At 39.6% G+C, this 19331-nt stretch overlaps 1 protein-coding gene across 6 annotated transcripts in view; it reads right to left on the reverse strand.

Annotated features, from left to right (window-relative positions):
- GTDC1 (glycosyltransferase like domain containing 1) overlaps positions 2698–19331 on the reverse strand; it is a 445574-nt gene continuing 428940 nt past the window's right edge. For 4 of the 6 annotated variants that reach the window (XM_018062522.1, XM_018062508.1, XM_005676178.3 and 1 more), the window contains 3 exons: positions 17722–17792; positions 16928–17019; positions 9533–11895 (listed from right to left, as the gene is read on the reverse strand). In XM_018062522.1, the coding sequence (XP_017918011.1) occupies positions 11799–11895; positions 16928–17019; positions 17722–17792 (260 nt within the window). In that variant the 3' untranslated portion in view covers positions 9533–11798. Of the gene's footprint in view, positions 2923–9532; positions 11896–16927; positions 17020–17721; positions 17793–19331 lie in introns of those variants that run through there. The other 2 variants (XM_018062499.1, XM_018062503.1) reach the window with 1 other exon arrangement.

Genomic DNA, 19331 nt, shown 5'->3' on the forward strand with positions numbered 1-19331 from the left:
AAGGCACTCGGTTTTCAAACATTCTTCTCAGATGTGCAAAGTTGTGTCGTGATGAATAAATAATGAATCAGATATTTCAATCCATTTTATGATTTTTGAAAGCCCTGATTATCACTGTTTACAGACACCGTTGTCTCTATGCACTTCCCAAATGTTCTTGCTCTGCCTTTCAAGGATGAGCTTGGGTTGGCCACCCTCCCCAACCTCGGTTTACTCCTAGACTGCTCTTTCTCACATTTTAAACATTTTAAATCAGCCAGCCTCTATCTTCAAGTCTATAATTTGAGGACTATTTCAAACCAGATGGGGTAAAATCTTGAGCTATGGATGCCGGTGATGGTCACCGACACTCCAGCTAAGGTTTCTTATCTTTGGTCACTGCAGTGCACCACTTCGGCCTACAATCTCTATTGGTGGGAAAGAAAGAGGAAAGGATACTACAGCCCGCTGCTGCTAAGTCCCTTCAGTCGTGTCCGACTCTGTGGGACCCCAGAGACGGCAGCCCACCAGGCTCCCCCGTCCCTGGGATTCTCCAGGCAAGAACACTGGAGTGGGCTGCCATCGCCTTCTCCAATGCATGAAAGTGAAAGTGAAGTCGCTCAGTTGTGTCAGGACTCTTAGCGACCCCATGGACTGCAGCCTACCAGGCTCCTCCGCCCGTGGGATTATCCAGGCAAGAGTACTGGAGTGGGGTGCCATTGCTTTCGCCGATGCTACAGCCTAGATGGTCAGAAAAGCAAACGGCCTGCTGAAACCACAAACAAGGCGCATTTTCTCTGACACACACAGTCTTAAATGTGTACACACAAATAAATACCTAATGACAAATAGTAATACTAGAGGGGATGAGGTCCTTTTAAAAACAAAGACGTCTCCAAATGATATTTAACGTTTTCCCAAGTTTTTTGGAAATCAACGCGATGCTTCTAAATATTCTTCTACCCGCTGCTGCTGCTGGTAAGTCGCTTCAGTCGTGTCCGACTCTGTGCGACCCCATAGACGGCAGCCCACCAGGCTCCCCCGTCCCTGGGATTGTCCAGGCAAGAACACTGGAGTGGGTTGCCATTCTTCTACCTAAACATTGCTTAACCCCTCTCCCCACCCCTCCCCGCGCCGCTCTCTTTGCTCCACCTAAATAACCAATTGGTGGTCAGGAGGAGAAAGTTTGCAATCCAGAACACAGGTATAAAGTGTAAAGGAAAGCAACCTTAGGGCTGGCAGTGGGATTCAAATCACAAGTCTGAATATGTGAGAGAGTTGAAGAGGAGTGTTTTAACATTAATAGCCAGATCTTTGCCTGGAGAGTTGCAGTGCCCACCCCTACTCCCTTCTCTGTTTTTGCTTAAGTTAAAATTTTTTAAAAGGACAGAGGGAGATAAATCATTCTCTTTGCTTTCGCTTCATCTTCATTGGATTCTCTCCCTGAGATTTGAGACTGGCCGACTCAAGGCACCAGGCTCCGTAAAAATACTTAGAGAAGAGTTCTGCCCTTCAGGGCTGCGCCGCCTTCCCGGTGGTGCGGAAGGGGACCGGTCACCCCGACACGAAGCAGCGGGGCAGACCTGGGCCACCCGCCACGTGTGCGTGTGTCAGCATGTGACTGTCGGTGAGCGCGTGCCAGGGAGCGTGCCCGCGTGTGTGCGTGACAGTGTGCGCGACAGTGTGCGCGTGTCGGGCTGTGCGCGCGTCGGCGTGCGCGTGCCGGCGCGGCTCTGCCCCGGAGTCCGCGCAAGAGTGAGCGGGAGCGCGGCGGTTGCTCGGGGCTCGCCCCGTCCGGTCGCCTGGGACGCCTCCAGCGGCTTCGGGGCTCCTCTGGCTCTCGGTGCTGGGCTCAAGCGCTGCCGAGGAGACTCGGTGAGGACTCTGCGCCCTCGACGTCCTCTGTGCCCCGTTTGCTCGCGCCCGGAGAGGGGTCGAACTACCTCCACGCGCTTTGGACGGGACCCAACGGGGCATGGAGGGCGAGCGCCGCCGCGAACCGGAGCTCGGGCACATCGGCCTGGGGGAGAAGGTGCGCGGCGAGAGCCCGGAGACCCCGGACCCTCCCAACCCTTCTCGGTTTCGGAGGCTCCGGCACGCTGTCCTCCCGACGCTGGGCGCAGGCTCGTCGGAGGCTTGGGGCTGGCGCCCGGGCGCGCGCGTTTGGGCAGGCCAGCGCTGCGTAAGGCCGAGGCCCGCACGCCCCGCCGCCACCCCTCTGCCCACGGCCCAGTGGGGCCACGCCGGCGCCTACCCTGCGGCGCAGGGCTAGACCTGTCCGAGGACGGAAGATCTGAGAGGAGGGGAGGGAAGGAGCAAAGAAGTAGCCGGCCCCAGACAAGGAATCCTTAATTACAGATTAAAAGGCAAGCAAAACCGTACACATTTTCCATGTGTCGGCTGACTGCCACGACAATAGGAAATACAGAATGCTGGGTGGGGTCGGGGTGAGGGGGCGGGGATGCCTCTTCTCGTCGCCCTCGCCCCACACCTCTTTTATTAACAGGGCAAATGTAAAATAACATTAGGTAGTGGATGACTCTGGGTAGGTGGTGCCTGGGGCCGGATCGCAGCTGCTCACTCCTCGTGTAGGAGGACCGTTTGCTGACGCACCCAGAGGTCCTGAGACCCTCTATATATTAAAAAAAGACTAGAAATACTCCGTTAGAGTACATTTGGTTTCCTAAAAACGTTTTAAAACACATTTTTAAGTTTTAATATTTGACGCTTAAAGTACTGCTTATTCATTATCTTCAGCGAACTAACAGGCACGCATACGCGTGCACGTTTTGTTTCGCAATTTTATAGATTGCGGTCCCCCCCACCCCTTCCCTTGCCTGGTATCACAGGATTAGAAATCCAGGGGCAAAGTTGAGCCCATAGAAAGCCGGGGAACATAGCTGCAAGCACCAGAGAGCACAAGGTTCTCGATGGTTCTGGACTCTGGAGGAAAAAGGAGAGATTATGCGTTGATACCTTTTCTCTTATTCATTATGATTGCAAAACAATCTCTACCATGTTTCCTGGGATTTAAGATGCCACTTCAACTCCGTGACGTCCTAAATCCTTCACTTAGGGTAGGGTGGTGTTCAGAAGCCAAATCCCACTCTGTGACCATCACACATCTCTAGTTCTGGGCCCTCATTTTTAACACTGAAACTAAAGGGATGACCTTTGAGGATCACCCCGAGCCACCAGGCATTGCACTTTTCCGTATTTTATTCCTCTTGTTGCTGAGTCAGCTTGGGAAATAAAGGTATTTGGGTCTGTTTATTAGTAATCTGTTTACTGAGAAAAACGATGCAGCAGGTTGGAGGTAGTAAGACCACCTTGCTTAGTCATTTAACAGCCTTCCTCTTTGTAGGTATTCTCCTGTCTTTTATTTGTAATTTTTCCACCAGTGCCATTTTCCTTACAGTATTAAAAAAAAAATCAAAGTGCTTTTTTATGTGATTCCAGTTAAATGATTTGCCCACACCCCAAATAATGCTATTTGCATTCAAGATTAATAGCTGCATATCAGTAATTCTTAAATACCTCCCGATCCATATTTTCACTTTAAATGATTCCAACGTTATTGGCCAGACAAACGCCTGAACCAGTAAGTTCGTGGACTGGTTGCCAGCCAAATGACAGAAGCATTCCACTCAGGGAATGCGATTAAATTTCTGCTCTCCTCGCTTCCACTGTAGAAGGTAGAGAGCCTTCCTTCCTTATTTGCCACTTTTCCCGGAAGTGGTAGTAGATGAGCAGATTAATAAATTGCTGTAAATCACACTCGGTTCCAAGCCTCCCCCACCCTTTTGATACATATTTAGGAAAATCTTTAAAATCTCCTCTAAGCATCCAGTCTTGATTTAGCCACATGCACTCCACATTTTGACTTTCTCTTTCAGTAAAATAAAAAAGGTGAAAGAGCAAATTAGGAGTTTTTCTTTCCTTATAGTTTTCCTGTGTTTGAGAGGATCACCCTGCTGTCCTTGTTTTAGGCCAGTTTTGTTAGTTCGTATTTTTACCACCCACCAAAGAATAGCATAGGATCAAGTTTATATTAATAAATGATGTTCATGACTAGGTTTCTAAATGCCAGAGTTATGATTTATTATTTTTAATGGGTGGAGAAAGGAGAGCAGCAATAAAACCAGCCCCTAAGTCATTCAAAATCCTTGGCTTCACACATCTATGTGGGGTTTTTTTTTTTTTTCCTTTTAAATTTTGTCTAAATTTCCTGTAAGTTCTACTATTATGGACTATTTTTTTTTCCATTTACCTGTGTCCATAGCTTCAAACACTATGTTTATCACAGTCAAATTTATGAAAAGCATTATGTTCCCCTTTTCTCCTTTCTAAGTGTTTATAAAAGTCTCTATTTATCCCCATCCCACTAAGAATTTCACAATAAAATCCTGTACCAAATTAAAATCTGCATCTTCAGACACCCCAGGAAGAAGGCATTAATCCACTTAGTCAAATATCCAGACCTCCCCTCTCCACTGCAGCTCTTCTTAATGTAACATTTAGTAATTGCAGCTGGCTCCTTATCCTTGCCTCCCTCCCTTTCATTCTGAATCATATTGGCCTTGTTTAACCTTCATTTCCTTTCCTACCCCCCACATTTGTCCACGTACTTTTTCTTTGACCATGTTTGTCTCTTTCTTTTTGCCTGGATTGAAGGCAATAAATAGAGCTTTCTAAGACCTTAATACTTTCTGTTAAAATCCCATTCTTCCTCCCTATTCCACTATTAATGCTTTGTACAATTTTTATGCATCCTTTGGTTGTGAAGTTACTGCTCTATATTTTTCTGATTGATCATTAAGTTATGCTGGCTTTTGAGAACTGCCTCCATAATCCTGAAGCAAAGGCTTTTTACTTGGCATGCTCTTTGCCTTTGGAATGCCTTTCCTGGCAAGGACAGGCATTTTGGTTTGACTATGATTCTTAAGTTACAATTCAAGTCTAATTTGTTCAGTTAGGTTTCTACTCGAAGCAGCTCTGTTTCTCACTGTTAAGTGCTCCATGAGGCTGCTTAGTTAAAGTGTGTGCTGTAAGCTCAAGATGTAATACACTTATATTGTACTTGATTATCAGTTTTCAAAGACAGCTGCATGCTTTGATATCTGTGTAAGGAAATATCAGAAGATAATATACCATTGGTATTTATTACTCTATAATTAAGGATGTGTCAGTGTTTCCCTTTAAAAAATGCTATTTTCAGAAATTCATATCTCAGGCATAAATTTCCCTATGAATTACAGTCTAATACTGTACTAGAAGTATCTTCTTTTAAAATTATTCCTCCTCTTCCTTTTCTTTCTGGGGAAGTAAGTTTCAGGATGTAATTTCTGGATTATCTATTGGGGATGAGACGAAGCGGGCCCTTGCTGCACAATTAAAGGTGCTTCTGCACTGATGACACCTGCTGCCTTTTGGATAAAGGGCCAGCCTATCTGTTTGATAGGTGGCATCTACTTGGATGATGTGAAAGGCAAAAAGACTCTGCTGTTCAGAAACATCACAGGTACCAGAAGTCAGAGAGTTTAGGACCAGAAGTCAATTTTTTTTGCATTTCTCTCCTTATGGTTGCTTGGACTACAAGTATAGCCAGGCCAGGCAGGAGGAACATGAAATAAATCTATAGCCAAGTACTAGCAACTTGTCTGTGTTTTTTTTCTGATAGTAAGAGCAGGAGGGAAGGAGGGAAGGAGGAAAAGATGGACAGATAGATATATTCCCTTTCACCTCCTTTAAGGGATGGTCTGCAGAAGGAAACGGCAGCCCACTCCAGTATTCTGGCCTGGGAAATCCCACAGACAGTGGAACCTGGAGGGCTACAGTCCATGGAGTTGCAAGTGTTAGACATGACTTAGCGACTAAACCACCACCAAACCACTATACCACTTGACCAAATGAGTTGAACACAATCTCCTGAAAGAGACTGAAGTCTAGACCTGTGTCTACATGGGACCCAAAGCAACTCAGCCAGGACTCAGCCCTCAGTTTCCTCCCATCTAAAACGGGGAGGTTACAAACCTAAATGTTTCACCAGGAGGGCCAGGGAAGTTATATGATGTGTAAGTCCTACAGAGTGTTAAGACCACAGGGAGTGGTAAGGGCCTGGGATGGGATGTAGCGACCCAATGCTTCCCTGCTGCTGCTGCTGCTGCTGCTGCTGCTAAGTCGCTTCAGTCGTGTCCGACTCTGTGCGACCCCACAGACGGCAGCCCACTAGGCTCCCCCATCCCTGGGATTCTCCAGGCAAGAACACTGGAGTGGGTTGCCATTTCCTTCTCCAATGCATGAAAGTGAGAAGTGAAAGTGAAGTCGCTCAGTTGTGTCTGACCCCTAGCGACCCCATGGACTGGAGCCTACCAGGCTCCTACGTCCATGGGATTTTCCAGGCAAGAGTACTGGAGTGGGTTGCCATTGCCTTCTCCGCAATGCTTTCCTACAGATATCATAATAGTCAAAATAAAAATATTTAAAATGTGAGCAAAACTACAAGGTCTCTCATGCCCCTTTTTCTACCAACTACGTGTGTGGGCCACCTCCTGCTGCCCTTTGCCTGGTGAGGGGAGAAATAATAGGGAAACAGAGGTCCCAGTGAGTCATCAACACTGAACTTGATGCTTCCTGAAAGGGAATTGGGGTGACAACAACACTGTTCTGTGCACAGAAAGCCTTAGACAAAGACACAAAACATCTTTCCGTTTCTATAAGGCAGTCTGGCTCCTACATAAGCCTTAACATGATGCCTTAATTTTCTCACTTGAGAAATGGTGATGGAAACATTACATTTTCAGATATAAAGGACTTCAAATTCCTTGAGAAGAGTGTTACATAAGTATTTCCAGTACAAATCCCATCTTCCAGCATTCCATCTTGGGTCTGCTATTTAAATGCAGTAACTAATATGACAGTACACATGTTAGACTATCTTCTGTGTGCCTGCATGCCAAGTCGCTTCATTCACGTCCAACTTCTGCGACCCTATGGGTTGTAGCCTGCCAGGCTCCTCTATCCATGGGATTCTCCAGGCAAGAATACTGGAGTGGGATGCCATGCCCTCCTCCAGGGAATCTTCTCGACCCAGGGATCAAACCTGCATCTCTTCTGACTCCTGCACTGCAGGTGGATTCTTTACCGCTGAGCCACCAGGGGAAGTACCAGATTATCTCTTAGGAAACATCAGTTCTTTGTATTTGTTTATGGGAGCCATGAAGAACCTGTCCCGGGGTTGAAAGTCATTACCACAGAGATATGGGAGAGAAAAAGGAATCACTAATGCAGTGCTAGGTACTGGGAGGACCCCAGAAGGCACTGACCCCCAAATTCCAAATTAGGAAAATGGGCCAGAGGATGTGGGGATTCTGAAGTCATACGTAACTCACATGCAGCTAGGGCATCCCAAAGATACTTGGAGGATTCCTTTTCATGGCATGACGACAATGAAAGCCTTTGTCTTAAAGAGGAAAGGGAACAGGTAACAGTGCAGGAAGTGGGCAGAGTGGTTAGCAGCTCAGACAGCTCTGTGCCCTACCACAAAGCTCTGAATTTTTCAAGATAAAAAGACCAGCTCATATAATAACTTCCTCCATCTTCCTCTCTTGACTCTTCAAAAAGGAGTTTCTGGAGCCCTAGTTTTCCATTTTCTATTTGTAACGCCACACACATTAGTCAGAAACGGTGATCGTTAGCTCCAGGAAAAAGGAACCCACAGTCAAGTTCAACTTCCTTCGTAGTATGGGTTGTTTCGGGGTCAAAGTTAAGTGCTTGGCTCCCAGTAAGCCAAGGAAAGTCTTCTCATGCAAAACTGGTGGTGAGGGCAGTTTCTTTTACTGTTTAAAGGAAAATGGTTTTTCTGACTCCATCCATCAACTGAGAAACGTTAAGAATGGCGTGGCAGCAGAGTATTATAGCTCCTATATTACACAAGGTAACCAAAATATCTACAGCTCCTATCAAAATGTAGATCCAATAACAACATTTAAGACATACAAAAAGTCATAAAGGGTAGAAATAAGACTTTGTGGGCTATGACCCAGGTTAAGAAATAGACCATTTCTTAAGGTACTACACTTTCCCAGTTATGTGTCTAATTTTCCTACCATCACTCCTCTGACTTAACCATAATTGTAAATTTGGTGCTAATTCCCAAGTTTTCTGTTATACTTTAAGCAGACAGGTACATATCTTTGAGCATCCTGTAGAATTGTTTACATAGTTTAAAAACTTTCCCATTACATTTTAATGAATAATTGTGAGGGGAGGGCACGTTAATAGCAGCACTAGTCATTGTACATCTCAATTCACATTTTAAAATGAAACTTGTTTTCCAGTTTTCCACAGAAACAGAAAGGCACTTAGGGTAACACCCGTCAATAGTCAATAGAAGAATAAAACTCATAGAATATGTCAACATTAAAAGACATTTGAAATCTGATTCTCTCATCTGCAGAAAGTATCTTGAGACTGAAATGAAAAATTTTTTTGTGGCTCATAATATTTCTGGGTAGCAGATGCTTTCTCAAAAACAGATTTTACTTTTAAAAATATCAAATATAATTAACACCTTCAACAGAAAACGAAATCTTTGCTTCCAGATGCATTTCAAGGTGTTGAAGTGAATTTGTCCAGCCCTCTATGGCTGAGTTTTCACTGACTTACTGATTGTGCTGCCATCTTTATGTGGCAAGTTTGAAGAACTGAGAGCTGGAGCAGGACATTTAAACTTAACCATATCTGAAGGATGCTTGTTAAACCAGGTGCATTTGGGGAAAGGTCTTTTGATCTGTTCCCAATTAACCTGGTATAAATAAGTATATTAAGAACTAGGTGCTCTTCTGTTTATTACAGAAACACCTTGCCAGAAACACAGTTTAGGTAAATTCAGGACAAGCATCCTGAACACTGTGTCAGGGTTGATAATGGGCAGACTTTTAAAGACATTTAAGATTAAAATCGGTTTAATGATTAATCTAAAAGAGAATAAAATGAACAGAATTGAATGTTTTAAAAAAAAAAAACCCAAATTTTCAACATCTGTACTCAAAATAAGAAATAATGGGAGTGTCTGCTCTCTTTAGTGAAAGTGAAGAAAGCAGGGGGCTTCCCAGGTGGCGCCAGTGGTAAAGAACTCACCAGCCAGTGCAGGGGACTTGAGAGAGGAGTGCTCAGTCCCTGCTGGGGTCGGGGAAGACCCCCTGGAGGAGGACAAGGCAACCCACTCCAGTATTCCTGTCCAGAGAATCTCATGGACAGAGGAGCCTAGAGGGCCACAGTTCATAGGGTTGCAGAGAGTTAGACAAGATTGAAGTGACTTAGCACAGCCCAGCACAAGGAAAACAGGAAGTAAAGAGTCAGCTTGTACTGTCGATTTTCCTCAACAAAATATGGGTTAACTGAATAACCCTCCATGCCACCATATCATGGCTGTTGAGCCACATGCACACACACACACACACACACACATACAGTTAGCTTTTCAAATGTTACAAATTCTACATTTACAAGACTTTTTATTGCTTATTTGCACTAATACCAAATCCAACAGTATAGTTCTAAGAAGTGACCACTTTATTGCAAATTTTTATTCCAGAAATAATGCTGGCACAGCTAAAGCCAAAATTTGATTTGAGTTTATGGGTATAGAAAAACATCTTTGTACACAGGTAACCTGCAATATTGTGTTTGCCAAAATCAGGCAAATATTTAAGTGTTTCAGATGCACTATCTGAATGGTAATTAATGTTGTTTTCCCGTGAATTAAAAAAAAAGTATATATGGATAGTTATGCATATGATACATGATTCACTATGAAATGTGAGCTCATCATTTTCAGAATAGTAGGACATAATGAAATAAGCACTGTTTCTTGGCTGTGAGAGTATAATATTGTTTTGAGAGACGTCATCTATAACATGGCACCTTTCTAACTGAAGCATCCCTTTAGATGCTAAACCCTGCTCAGAAGAAGAGTCTAAAAAGCTCTTAGGCCCTTTTATATTAGCTTTTGCACTCAAAAGGAACATAACCGATAGATTCCAAGTTTCACAGTCTCAGACCAGAAGGGACTTCTCAAATAATTCCTGAGCCCTTTGTTTTATGGGCTAATTTGTCCAGTGCCTTCTCAGAATGGGAGGAGGACTCAGATCCAGTGCTGTGATGTCCATCATACATAGGGCTTTCACGCTGGTCAGGGAGGACTCTGTGCAGAAGTAGAACCTGTTGTTTCTGCTTCTTACTCTCCCTGCTTTTTAAATTCCTTGGCCTCCTGGGCCCTGAACTGCTGCTTTTTCTGATCTGCAAGACTGCCTCTATCTAGAGGGCTCTACCTTGATCTATTTCCTGCTTACACTTGTGCTACCTGTCAAATGGGTCCTACCAGACTTTTGAACCAGTGCCCTCTCTGTCTCAGATGCCTGCAAGACAACTCAGTCCTTCTAAAAGCCAAAGAGCCAGGCTTGGCCCTTGTCTGCCCTCTTCCCCCTGGCTGCTCCTCACTTTACAGCTTACAGAAGTTATTCATTTCAAAAGCTAGGAGAGTTACAATTTACCTGTCAGTAAACAGAAGATGGTTTATCAACAGACTTTACCTTAATGACTACAAATGTTTACCTCCTGCTTTCCAGAATGCAAAGAAAATCTTGGAAATGTCATAATATCTCACAAACATTTGCAAAACAGATCCTTGTTCATTGGGAAAAGAAACAATTGTATTCGTTGTCTCTGACACAACGAAAGTGTTCAGAGAGAAACATACAGATAGATGTACACACTTACATGGAAATGAGATATGTTAATTAAAAATTGCAGTGGGCACTTTATTAAAAATTTATTTTACAATCTAGCCATTCAAAATATCTTGACATTAACAAATACACCAGCTTGACTATTGGAATCATAAGTGATTTATCTTGAGAAGATTATATTTGTAGCTGGATGCAAATATTTTTGACAAATATTTATATCAAAATTACTGGTTTTGTAAGAAGTATTTTTATTTCTCGAAAAAAATTAAAACAAGTATCTCTGTGTTCATTTTATGGGCGAGATGGCCCTACTTAGTGTATTTTCCATGTTTGTCTGAATTACAGCTGTTTATCTTGCAACTTTCTTTAAGATAAATTAAATGCAAATGTAACTCTGTGAATCATGGGAATACCTGCCAGACTTCTTATTAATACCTTCACTTAAAACCTCGGTGCCAGGGAGTCATTAATTTGCTAAAAGAAAAGTGCTAAAGCAGCTCTTTGCCCACAAACAATTCCGAGATGGCTGCCCAATTAGTCAGTAGCATTCTGATCCTCCGTTCAGGCCCTGTGGCCCTCTGAGGACACAAGAAGGCTCCGATGATAACCTGGCAACCTAGGTAGAAACCCAGCCAAATGAGAGCGTTTGAAGCTGCAGTTTGGCTGCCATCGTGTCGGCGAAAAGAAAGAATTCAGGCACCATGTCATCCAGTACAAAGGATAAAAACGGATTCAACCGGAAATTCAATGTGGCACCACATATGGGATACATGAGTGCGGTTATACAACAGGCCACATATTTTTTTTGAACAGTCTCCTCCATGTGATGCCGAGGACATGTGTAACCATCATAACGTCTCTAGGAATCTGTATTTAATTTGAGTTGGGGTGGTGGCAGGGATTGGAGATCTGAAGCCGCCACAGGTTTGTGGCAGATGGCTCTGTGTCAGCTATGACAAGCAGCCAGGCTCAGCTTCCTCTGCAGATTTTCTTTTCTCTCTGATCAGGTAAATATGGGCACACTCTGGAAAGTTCTACAGATTCTGCCTTAGGCTGCAAGTTTGTGACTTAGCCCCATCTGTCACAAATCTTCCCTAGGTTCTGCTGTAAGCAGAGACCTGAATTTACCATGTAGGGCTGCCCAAGAAAAAGGAGCCATTTCACCCTGTAAGGGGGAGGGAGAGAAGAGAAAGCAATGAAGAAGCATTAACGACCGAAAGACTAAAGCATGCTGAAAATTCATATTGCAAATTTGCATAACTTACGTCAATTAGATTTCAAAAAGCCACCAAGTAAATGGTTCTCAAGTTTCATCACCTCAGGAAATCCCAGTTTCTGATTGGCTTAAAGTGTAACTATATTTTCAACCATTGTGGAAAGCTGCCCCCCCAACCCCGCCTTTTTTTTTTTTTTTTTGCAAATGGGTATATTCTACTGCACACAAATTTCCTGGTTTATGTTATGGATGACAGCTATTAGAAGTTTATCATCCAACTTTTAACTTTTCTAAACATAAGATAGACAACACTCTTAATACATGTTTTTTGTGAATGTGAATTTTACTTTTAAGTGGTGAAGGCACAAGAGAAATGCCATTACTATTACGTGGAATTTATAAAGCACTTCAAGTTTACAAACGGGTTTATATTCATTATTTCATTATAGCAGGACCTCAGGGGGAAAATGCTATTAAGAATTAAGAAAAAAAGAATTCTTCCAAGTTTATAGATGAATCATATAGAGGCCAAGAAGTTCACCTAGAGCCAGGCTACAAATTAGTAGCAGAGAAAGAGAAGCAGCCAAAACCTCTAACTGATCTTAATCACCCTGAGTATATCTATTGTGCTAAAGATTTTTTGCTTGCATTTTACTTACACAAATCAAAGGAAAACCAAGCCAAACAAAATCAAGGAAAGAAGTTAAGAAAGAGAGGGAAGAGTAACGGGGAGGGAGGGAGAGAGATTGAGACGGATCATTTGCCTTAGATTGTGCTGGTGCAATTGAGAGGTTTTTGAAGTTCTAAAAATGTCATGAGCTTTTAAGTTTTCATTTTTTAAGGAAAAAGTAATGACTTTGGAGGCGTGTTAATACTAGTGAGCACCACCTTATTCACATCTAGAGTATAAGCTCAAATTAAAAGGGGACTATAAAGTGACCAGTCTCTTGAAGGAAACTTAAAGTGGCTTGGCTGTGGTTCGGGGAGATATAACCTGATATAATTAAGACAACCGCAAATGGCTTTTCTGGGCTCTGAATCTGAACTGTAAGCTTAATCACTCTTTGGAATCACTTTTAGGCAGAAATCTGAAAATTATCCTCTCCTCCAAATAACAGCAGGTTATAAAGGTTTCTGGAATGTGAAAGGACTTGAAGAGGGGAACAAAATAAAAATCAGCTGCTATCATCTGAAAAAACTTAAACTACAGTTTACCCTTGTAAAGCAAAGGAAGGATGGCATCTCTCTCTTTTTTAAACACAGAATATCACTCAATTTATAAATAAAAATAAATGAAAAATAGTGTGGGAATGAAAACCTACTGTTAGTCCTGGCAGTATATATTTTTTACAACTACCTCATTTGTACTTTTGTGCTATTTTCAATACTGGTAACAAGGGGGTGAACAGAAATTTTCCTCTAAAGCATTTTAAAATCTAATGATCAAAGGCTCTCTAAAAGCATAAAGTACTGATCTCAAGTAATTGTTGGGAATTTTCAGTAAGTAAATTCCCATTGTCAAAATGAGACCCCCCCAAAATATAACTTCCTGGTATGAGACTTACTTGGGTTGTAAAAGGAAGCCCTATGTTACTGTTAGAAGTTAATCCTTGGTTGATTACTTTATGATTATTTCTAGAATCTTGTGTTCAAGAGTCATAAAAGAGCTCCCTATTACAGATGAAGTGAAACCTACTTTATCTCTGTGGCAAGTGTGTGGCTGCTGGGTGTAACCTACTTAGAAAGGGACGTGTCCTGTAAGTACAAGAAACGTGCAGTCCAATGGCTGAGCCTAGTGGCAAACTTTTTAAGAAATGGCTTTAGATTTTTAAAAAATTCAGAACAGGGTTTTAAGTTTTAAAAATAATTAAGAAATGTGATTTCTGCATGCATTTCTCTAAATATCTTAAGTAAAATGTCTGTGGGAGAGAGGAGGGGAGCATACTTGCATGCACATGAGGAATTTAAACATTTCAAGTCTGAAACCATTTCAGGTGAGAAGTCATGGGCATGAAGTTTTGTAGCAGAAAGAGTCACTTTAAGAAAAAAAAAGGTATCAAATTCTGTTTCTGCTTTTCAGTTACTAGCATTCTGTTTCAAATCCTGCTTCAAGTTATAGCCCCCAAACTCTCACTCATATTGAAAGTATAATGTCTCATGTGAGAAAAAAGCCAAGTGTTAGTAGCCTTATTCTAGTCATTAAATTTCTAAGTGTGAATCCATATGAAAAATCTTATCCTAAAGTGAACTCTACATGAGAAGTAGTTGAGATGATTTTAAAATGTAAACTTTTAACAACAACAAAAAAAGAGTAAGGTGTAAAAATGTAAAAGGAGCAAATTAAAGAATTCAGTGACTTTCTATCCTTTTAGATCTTAGAAGCATATGTTTTTAAAAGCAAAACAGCACTGTCCAATGGAATAAATTTAAAAAGAAAACCTCAATACTCTCTGTATAATATACACAAAAGTCTCTTCCATTGCCTAAGAAAAGTCCAAAGCTGCCTTGGGGAAAATAATTCTCTGATATTTAGTGAGGGCAAATGTTACCTGAAATGTGAATATTTATAAAACATAAGGCAAAAAAAAAATAGTGTAATGTATTAAATCTTAATGATAAAGTTATAACTGGCATTCCTTTTCTGTTTTAGCTCTAAATCTTATTACAACCACCCAACTAGATCTGTGGTCCTTGTGATTTTTATCAGTTTGTCCTGGGAACTGCATTGTAAAGCTCTTGATTATTTCTAATTCCTGGGCTAACTTATTCATTTTTGAGTTTAATTTTTGGATACATGTCATCAAGATCTATGAATGAGGATATATATCAATGTGTATAATAGATTCATAAGAAACAAAATCCATGTTAAAAAGTACATAAAGTGAATAATATATATAAATTCTTATACATGCTTATGCATAAAACACTAATTTCTTAAACTGACTTGGACCATGTTAGGATGCATGGACTAGTAATATATGTAAACCATAGTAACATGAACAAACATTTAAGGTATTTCCTATTTTTTAAGCTATAGGAAGAACAATTTGGTATATTAATAGCATACCACTAAGTTGACATTGCTTCAGAGTTTTTCCAGAAGCTCTTGGAAGAAGAAATAATTAGAGCTATGTTATGGCAATAGCCATATTAAAATATTTCAGTTGGAGATGTGTTTTTTATTGTAACTCTAAGCAACCTGTTGCAGTAACTTTTGAAATGGTTAAAGATTTGCAGATCCAAAATAACAGGGATGATAATGCCTACCTGGAAGCAAAATTTAAAATGGAAAACTCTGATGGTGGAAATACAATTTAAAATGCTTCACCATTCTCACCATGAGATAAAAACATTTTTTCTCTCGGTTTTTTTTTTATTTTTGGTACCTCTGTGAGATGATGGGTGATAACTAAAACTTGTGGTGGTAATCATTAATCATTTCAAAACATATGTCCATCACTATTCTGCACACCTCACACTTATATAGTGTAGTAAGTCAATTATATCTCAATAAAACTGAAAAAAAAAATTGCCCAAAAATTCACCAGAAGGGAAAAATAAATCAATAATCCGATGATAAACTCACTAAAAAGTAGCTTTGTGTCATATGTAGAAGATGAACCTATTTGTATTAATACATACTATTTTATTTCTTCAATTTCATAAGCTGTATATTTTGACAGTCTGTTATGTGGGAAACTACTAAATTAACATTTTACCCAAACAAGACCATGACTGAACTTTCAAAATGAGGAAATCTGGATGTAAACCTTGGAAGACTGTTTTCTTTTTGAAGCTTCCTACGAATACGATACAATCGTATTGACTGAAGGAGTAATACTGAAGCCTGGAATTGTTCAGTCAGCATTTTAAACTATTATGAGCTACCTTCTGAACCATTGCCAAGTTAATAGACAATGAAAGATAATGAGCTTGAAATTGGGTGTTAAATTGCATTTTTGGTTCTCTCCCTTTTTCTTGAAGTTTAACTGTTTCCTGCAGAAACAAAGTCATGTTTTGATGTATCACTATGTAAATATGTATGTATCTGAGGCCATGATAAGGGAAAGGAGAGGAAAAAAGGCAGCGGGCTGTATTTCATGTAGAAAGGATATATATTAACATAGGAAAATTAAAATATGCTGGATTAGAAAACTGCTAGATTGTAAAGTATACTGAATTTATGTAAAATGAAGATGCTACATTCAAAGAATATAAAAAGGTATATTACTCATGGCCTAGAGCCACCTTCACAACTCGTAAAGCAGATTTATCCCAGTTCAATTACTTGGACTTTTAGGAGAGTCTCTCTGTTGTTATTCCAACAATGTAAAATTCTTGATTCAAACAAGGGGGAAAAAAAAATAACGAATGAAGGGACTGAATGATGATGCTATTTAAACTCTTTTCCTTTTGCCTCTGTCATTCAGAGAGGAGACTGACAGTTGAATTCTAAACTAACTGAGGGTTTTTATGTAATTTTACTAAACTACACAAAGGAAACATTTGATTCTCAAAATCATCTTTAAAGTATTTAAAAAATGAACACCAAATTTCATGTATGTCATTCACCTGAATTTTTCAGGACTGAAGATTTCATTACGATGGGAAGAAAGGCTTATCCTCATTAGTATAATTGTAGAATCTTTCCTTTTACTTCCTTTTAAACTAATGAGTTACATTAATCCAGGTTCATTTTTATAAGCCTCTTGGGGCTAAATGTAAAGGACAGTCATCTTAGAAAACAATAAATTAAAAAAAAGCATGTACCATGCATTAAGTGCACGTATTTCATAAGACCTAGGTTAATACAACTGGCATCATCCAGTTTAATTAATCCTTGTTAGTGTAACAACTAATATCCCTCCCTAGCATGTTTCCTTTAAACATTAGTATGTTAATTAAATGTTTTTTTTTTTAAGATTTTTCTTTGTACTTCAATATGGTATTTATACCACATAAATCTCTTCTCAATAACTACCTTATAGAGATGTTTTCTTGTAATATCTGGTCTCTTGCAGAAATTCTGGAGCCTTTTTGAAAGCTGTTCAGGTGTAGAATACAGATATTCAGCTGCAGGAAAAACAGATACATTTTTAATGAAACAAAAACCTCAAAGCACACACCCGATATTAGTCACTTTACTAATTAAAAATGCATATTGCTCTGTGCCGCCTCGTGTTTTACATTATTTAAGCATGATTTTATAAGGTTACCTCAGCTCACAAGGATGTTTAATGCTAAATAAGACTGTGTAGTTGTGCTGTTTAGACATCTCCTTTGGGTGATTAAAATACATTATTCTAATGTAACACAATGCATATGTGATATATTTAGTGATGAGAATTTTTTCAAAGAACAAGTACGATAGCCGTATGTACTCTGTACAACAGTTGCATATTATTAACTAGTCAATTGTTGAAATAATTTGGTGTGACTTTCAGTCCTCAATTTTTCTCTGTGTATATCATTAAAAAAAATCTGTAAGCAATTGCAGCAACGCTGACCTGCTTATAAAAATCCATCATTATGGGATGTGTATGCTAACAATGAAGAATGCTATTTGAAAACTTGCTTTTTTGTTATCTTAAAAGAACAGATGGTAAATATAAGCTTACTCTAATGTATTAAAACACATAAAATTTTCCTTAACACTAACATGTTGACTTGCCAAATAAACAATTGCTCCTGCCTAAGTTTATTTTCAAACTTTCTAATTTAGCATGAATCATGTAGTAAATTTCAACAAAGACAAAAGTACATTAAAGCAGCTACCTGGAAATATTTCGGGATAAACCAAATCTTTGGGACAAAGCGGGTAACACCCACAATACACAGCTTCCAACCTAAAGAAAATTTAGAAAGAGGATATAAAAATATATTAAAAAGACATTACCATTATAGCCAGAAAGTGGTTTTGTTTGCTAAGTTAACAGTATGAGCCCAGAGTTAGCTGGGATAAAAAACATGGTCGGCAGTGCAATCCTCAAAGCCAAAGTTGCTCTTTTAAAAGATTTTATTGATCATATATGAATTTCATAGAACAGAACCAACAACATATGTTTTGTTCACTGAATTAATCAAAGCGCAGTTCTGCATTTTTTTTTTTGTTTTTAAAATACTGTTTAACACATTTTATAATCAGCAGATAAACACATGTAACAACATGGTAAAGTATGGACAGCTTTTCTTAATAATGCTGCAAAGCCCCAGAATGTTCATTTTTCAAAATGTTTAAATAAAACAGCAAATACTTAACTTTAACACTCTAGATGTAGAAATCATCGAGGCACTTTTAAAAACATCAGAAAAAAAATTTACAATCTGTTGTGATGGGTCATTTTCATTTTAAGTTAAAGCTTCAAAATAGTTTGCTATTAGGCAAGATGTAAAACTATTCCCCTATTTTACTGAAAAACTCTCATTAAGATTACCTTAATAAGTATTTTGCTTTCTGGGCTGGAAAGTCAGCTCAGTTTCCATTTTATCCAAAAAAGAATACTCTTATTATTAAACAAAGAAACAATAAAGTTTCACTCTGTGAGAGGATTTCCCTAAGGACCAACTATAGCAAGTTTTTCTTCATGTCCTAGCAGTAAGGGTTAAGTAGAAGAAAGGTATTGCTCTTCAGTGATTGTGTTAGTCCTGCATAATGGCTATTGATCTGACATGTAATAAACCTTAAAGATACCACTGTAATTTCTGTTGGCTAGGAATTATGCAGTGAAATTCAAAACACTCTTTAAAATATGTTTATTTTATGAGAAACTTTGAATTGCATCCAAAATGTTGACCAAAGGCGGAATTTTATTTTGAACTGCAGATTTTTTTCAACCCAAGAATAGTTTGAAGTTATGTCAATGTTTACCTTGTTTATTTACAGTGACAAAGTACATGCAATTTAAGCTGTTTTTAAGTGGGTGATGTTTTCCCTATTTTATAACTGAAATTAGTTTAAATGAAAAGTATTTACTTTGAGCTGCAAAGTTTGGAAAAATACTGTGTTCAAAGTTCTGCTTGAGAACTGCTAGCAGTTTTAAGATAACACAGTGGAAAGGGATAGGTTCTAGTTACTAACGATTAATTTCAAAATCCAAACTAACATCTAATATTTATTTTCTTTACATACATAGGGTATGTGTAGAAATTCTTATCATAAGCACACTATAAACTGCACTGTGACTGCATTATAAAACATTCACAATAGTTCTGAGCACATAAACTGGGGATATTCTTTATGAACCAAAAGAAAATATGTACTTTATCTGAAGACACTCAGTTTTAAAATGCTGTGCCAATCGAAAAGCAAATACATATGAACATTCCCTTATAATTACATAAAATCAAAAGAGTGAAGTCACAGGCATTTCAGAAAGTGCACATGT

The sequence above is a fragment of the Capra hircus genome, chromosome 2 (assembly GCF_001704415.2).
Source record: "Capra hircus breed San Clemente chromosome 2, ASM170441v1, whole genome shotgun sequence".
Lineage (NCBI taxonomy): Eukaryota > Metazoa > Chordata > Mammalia > Artiodactyla > Bovidae > Capra > Capra hircus.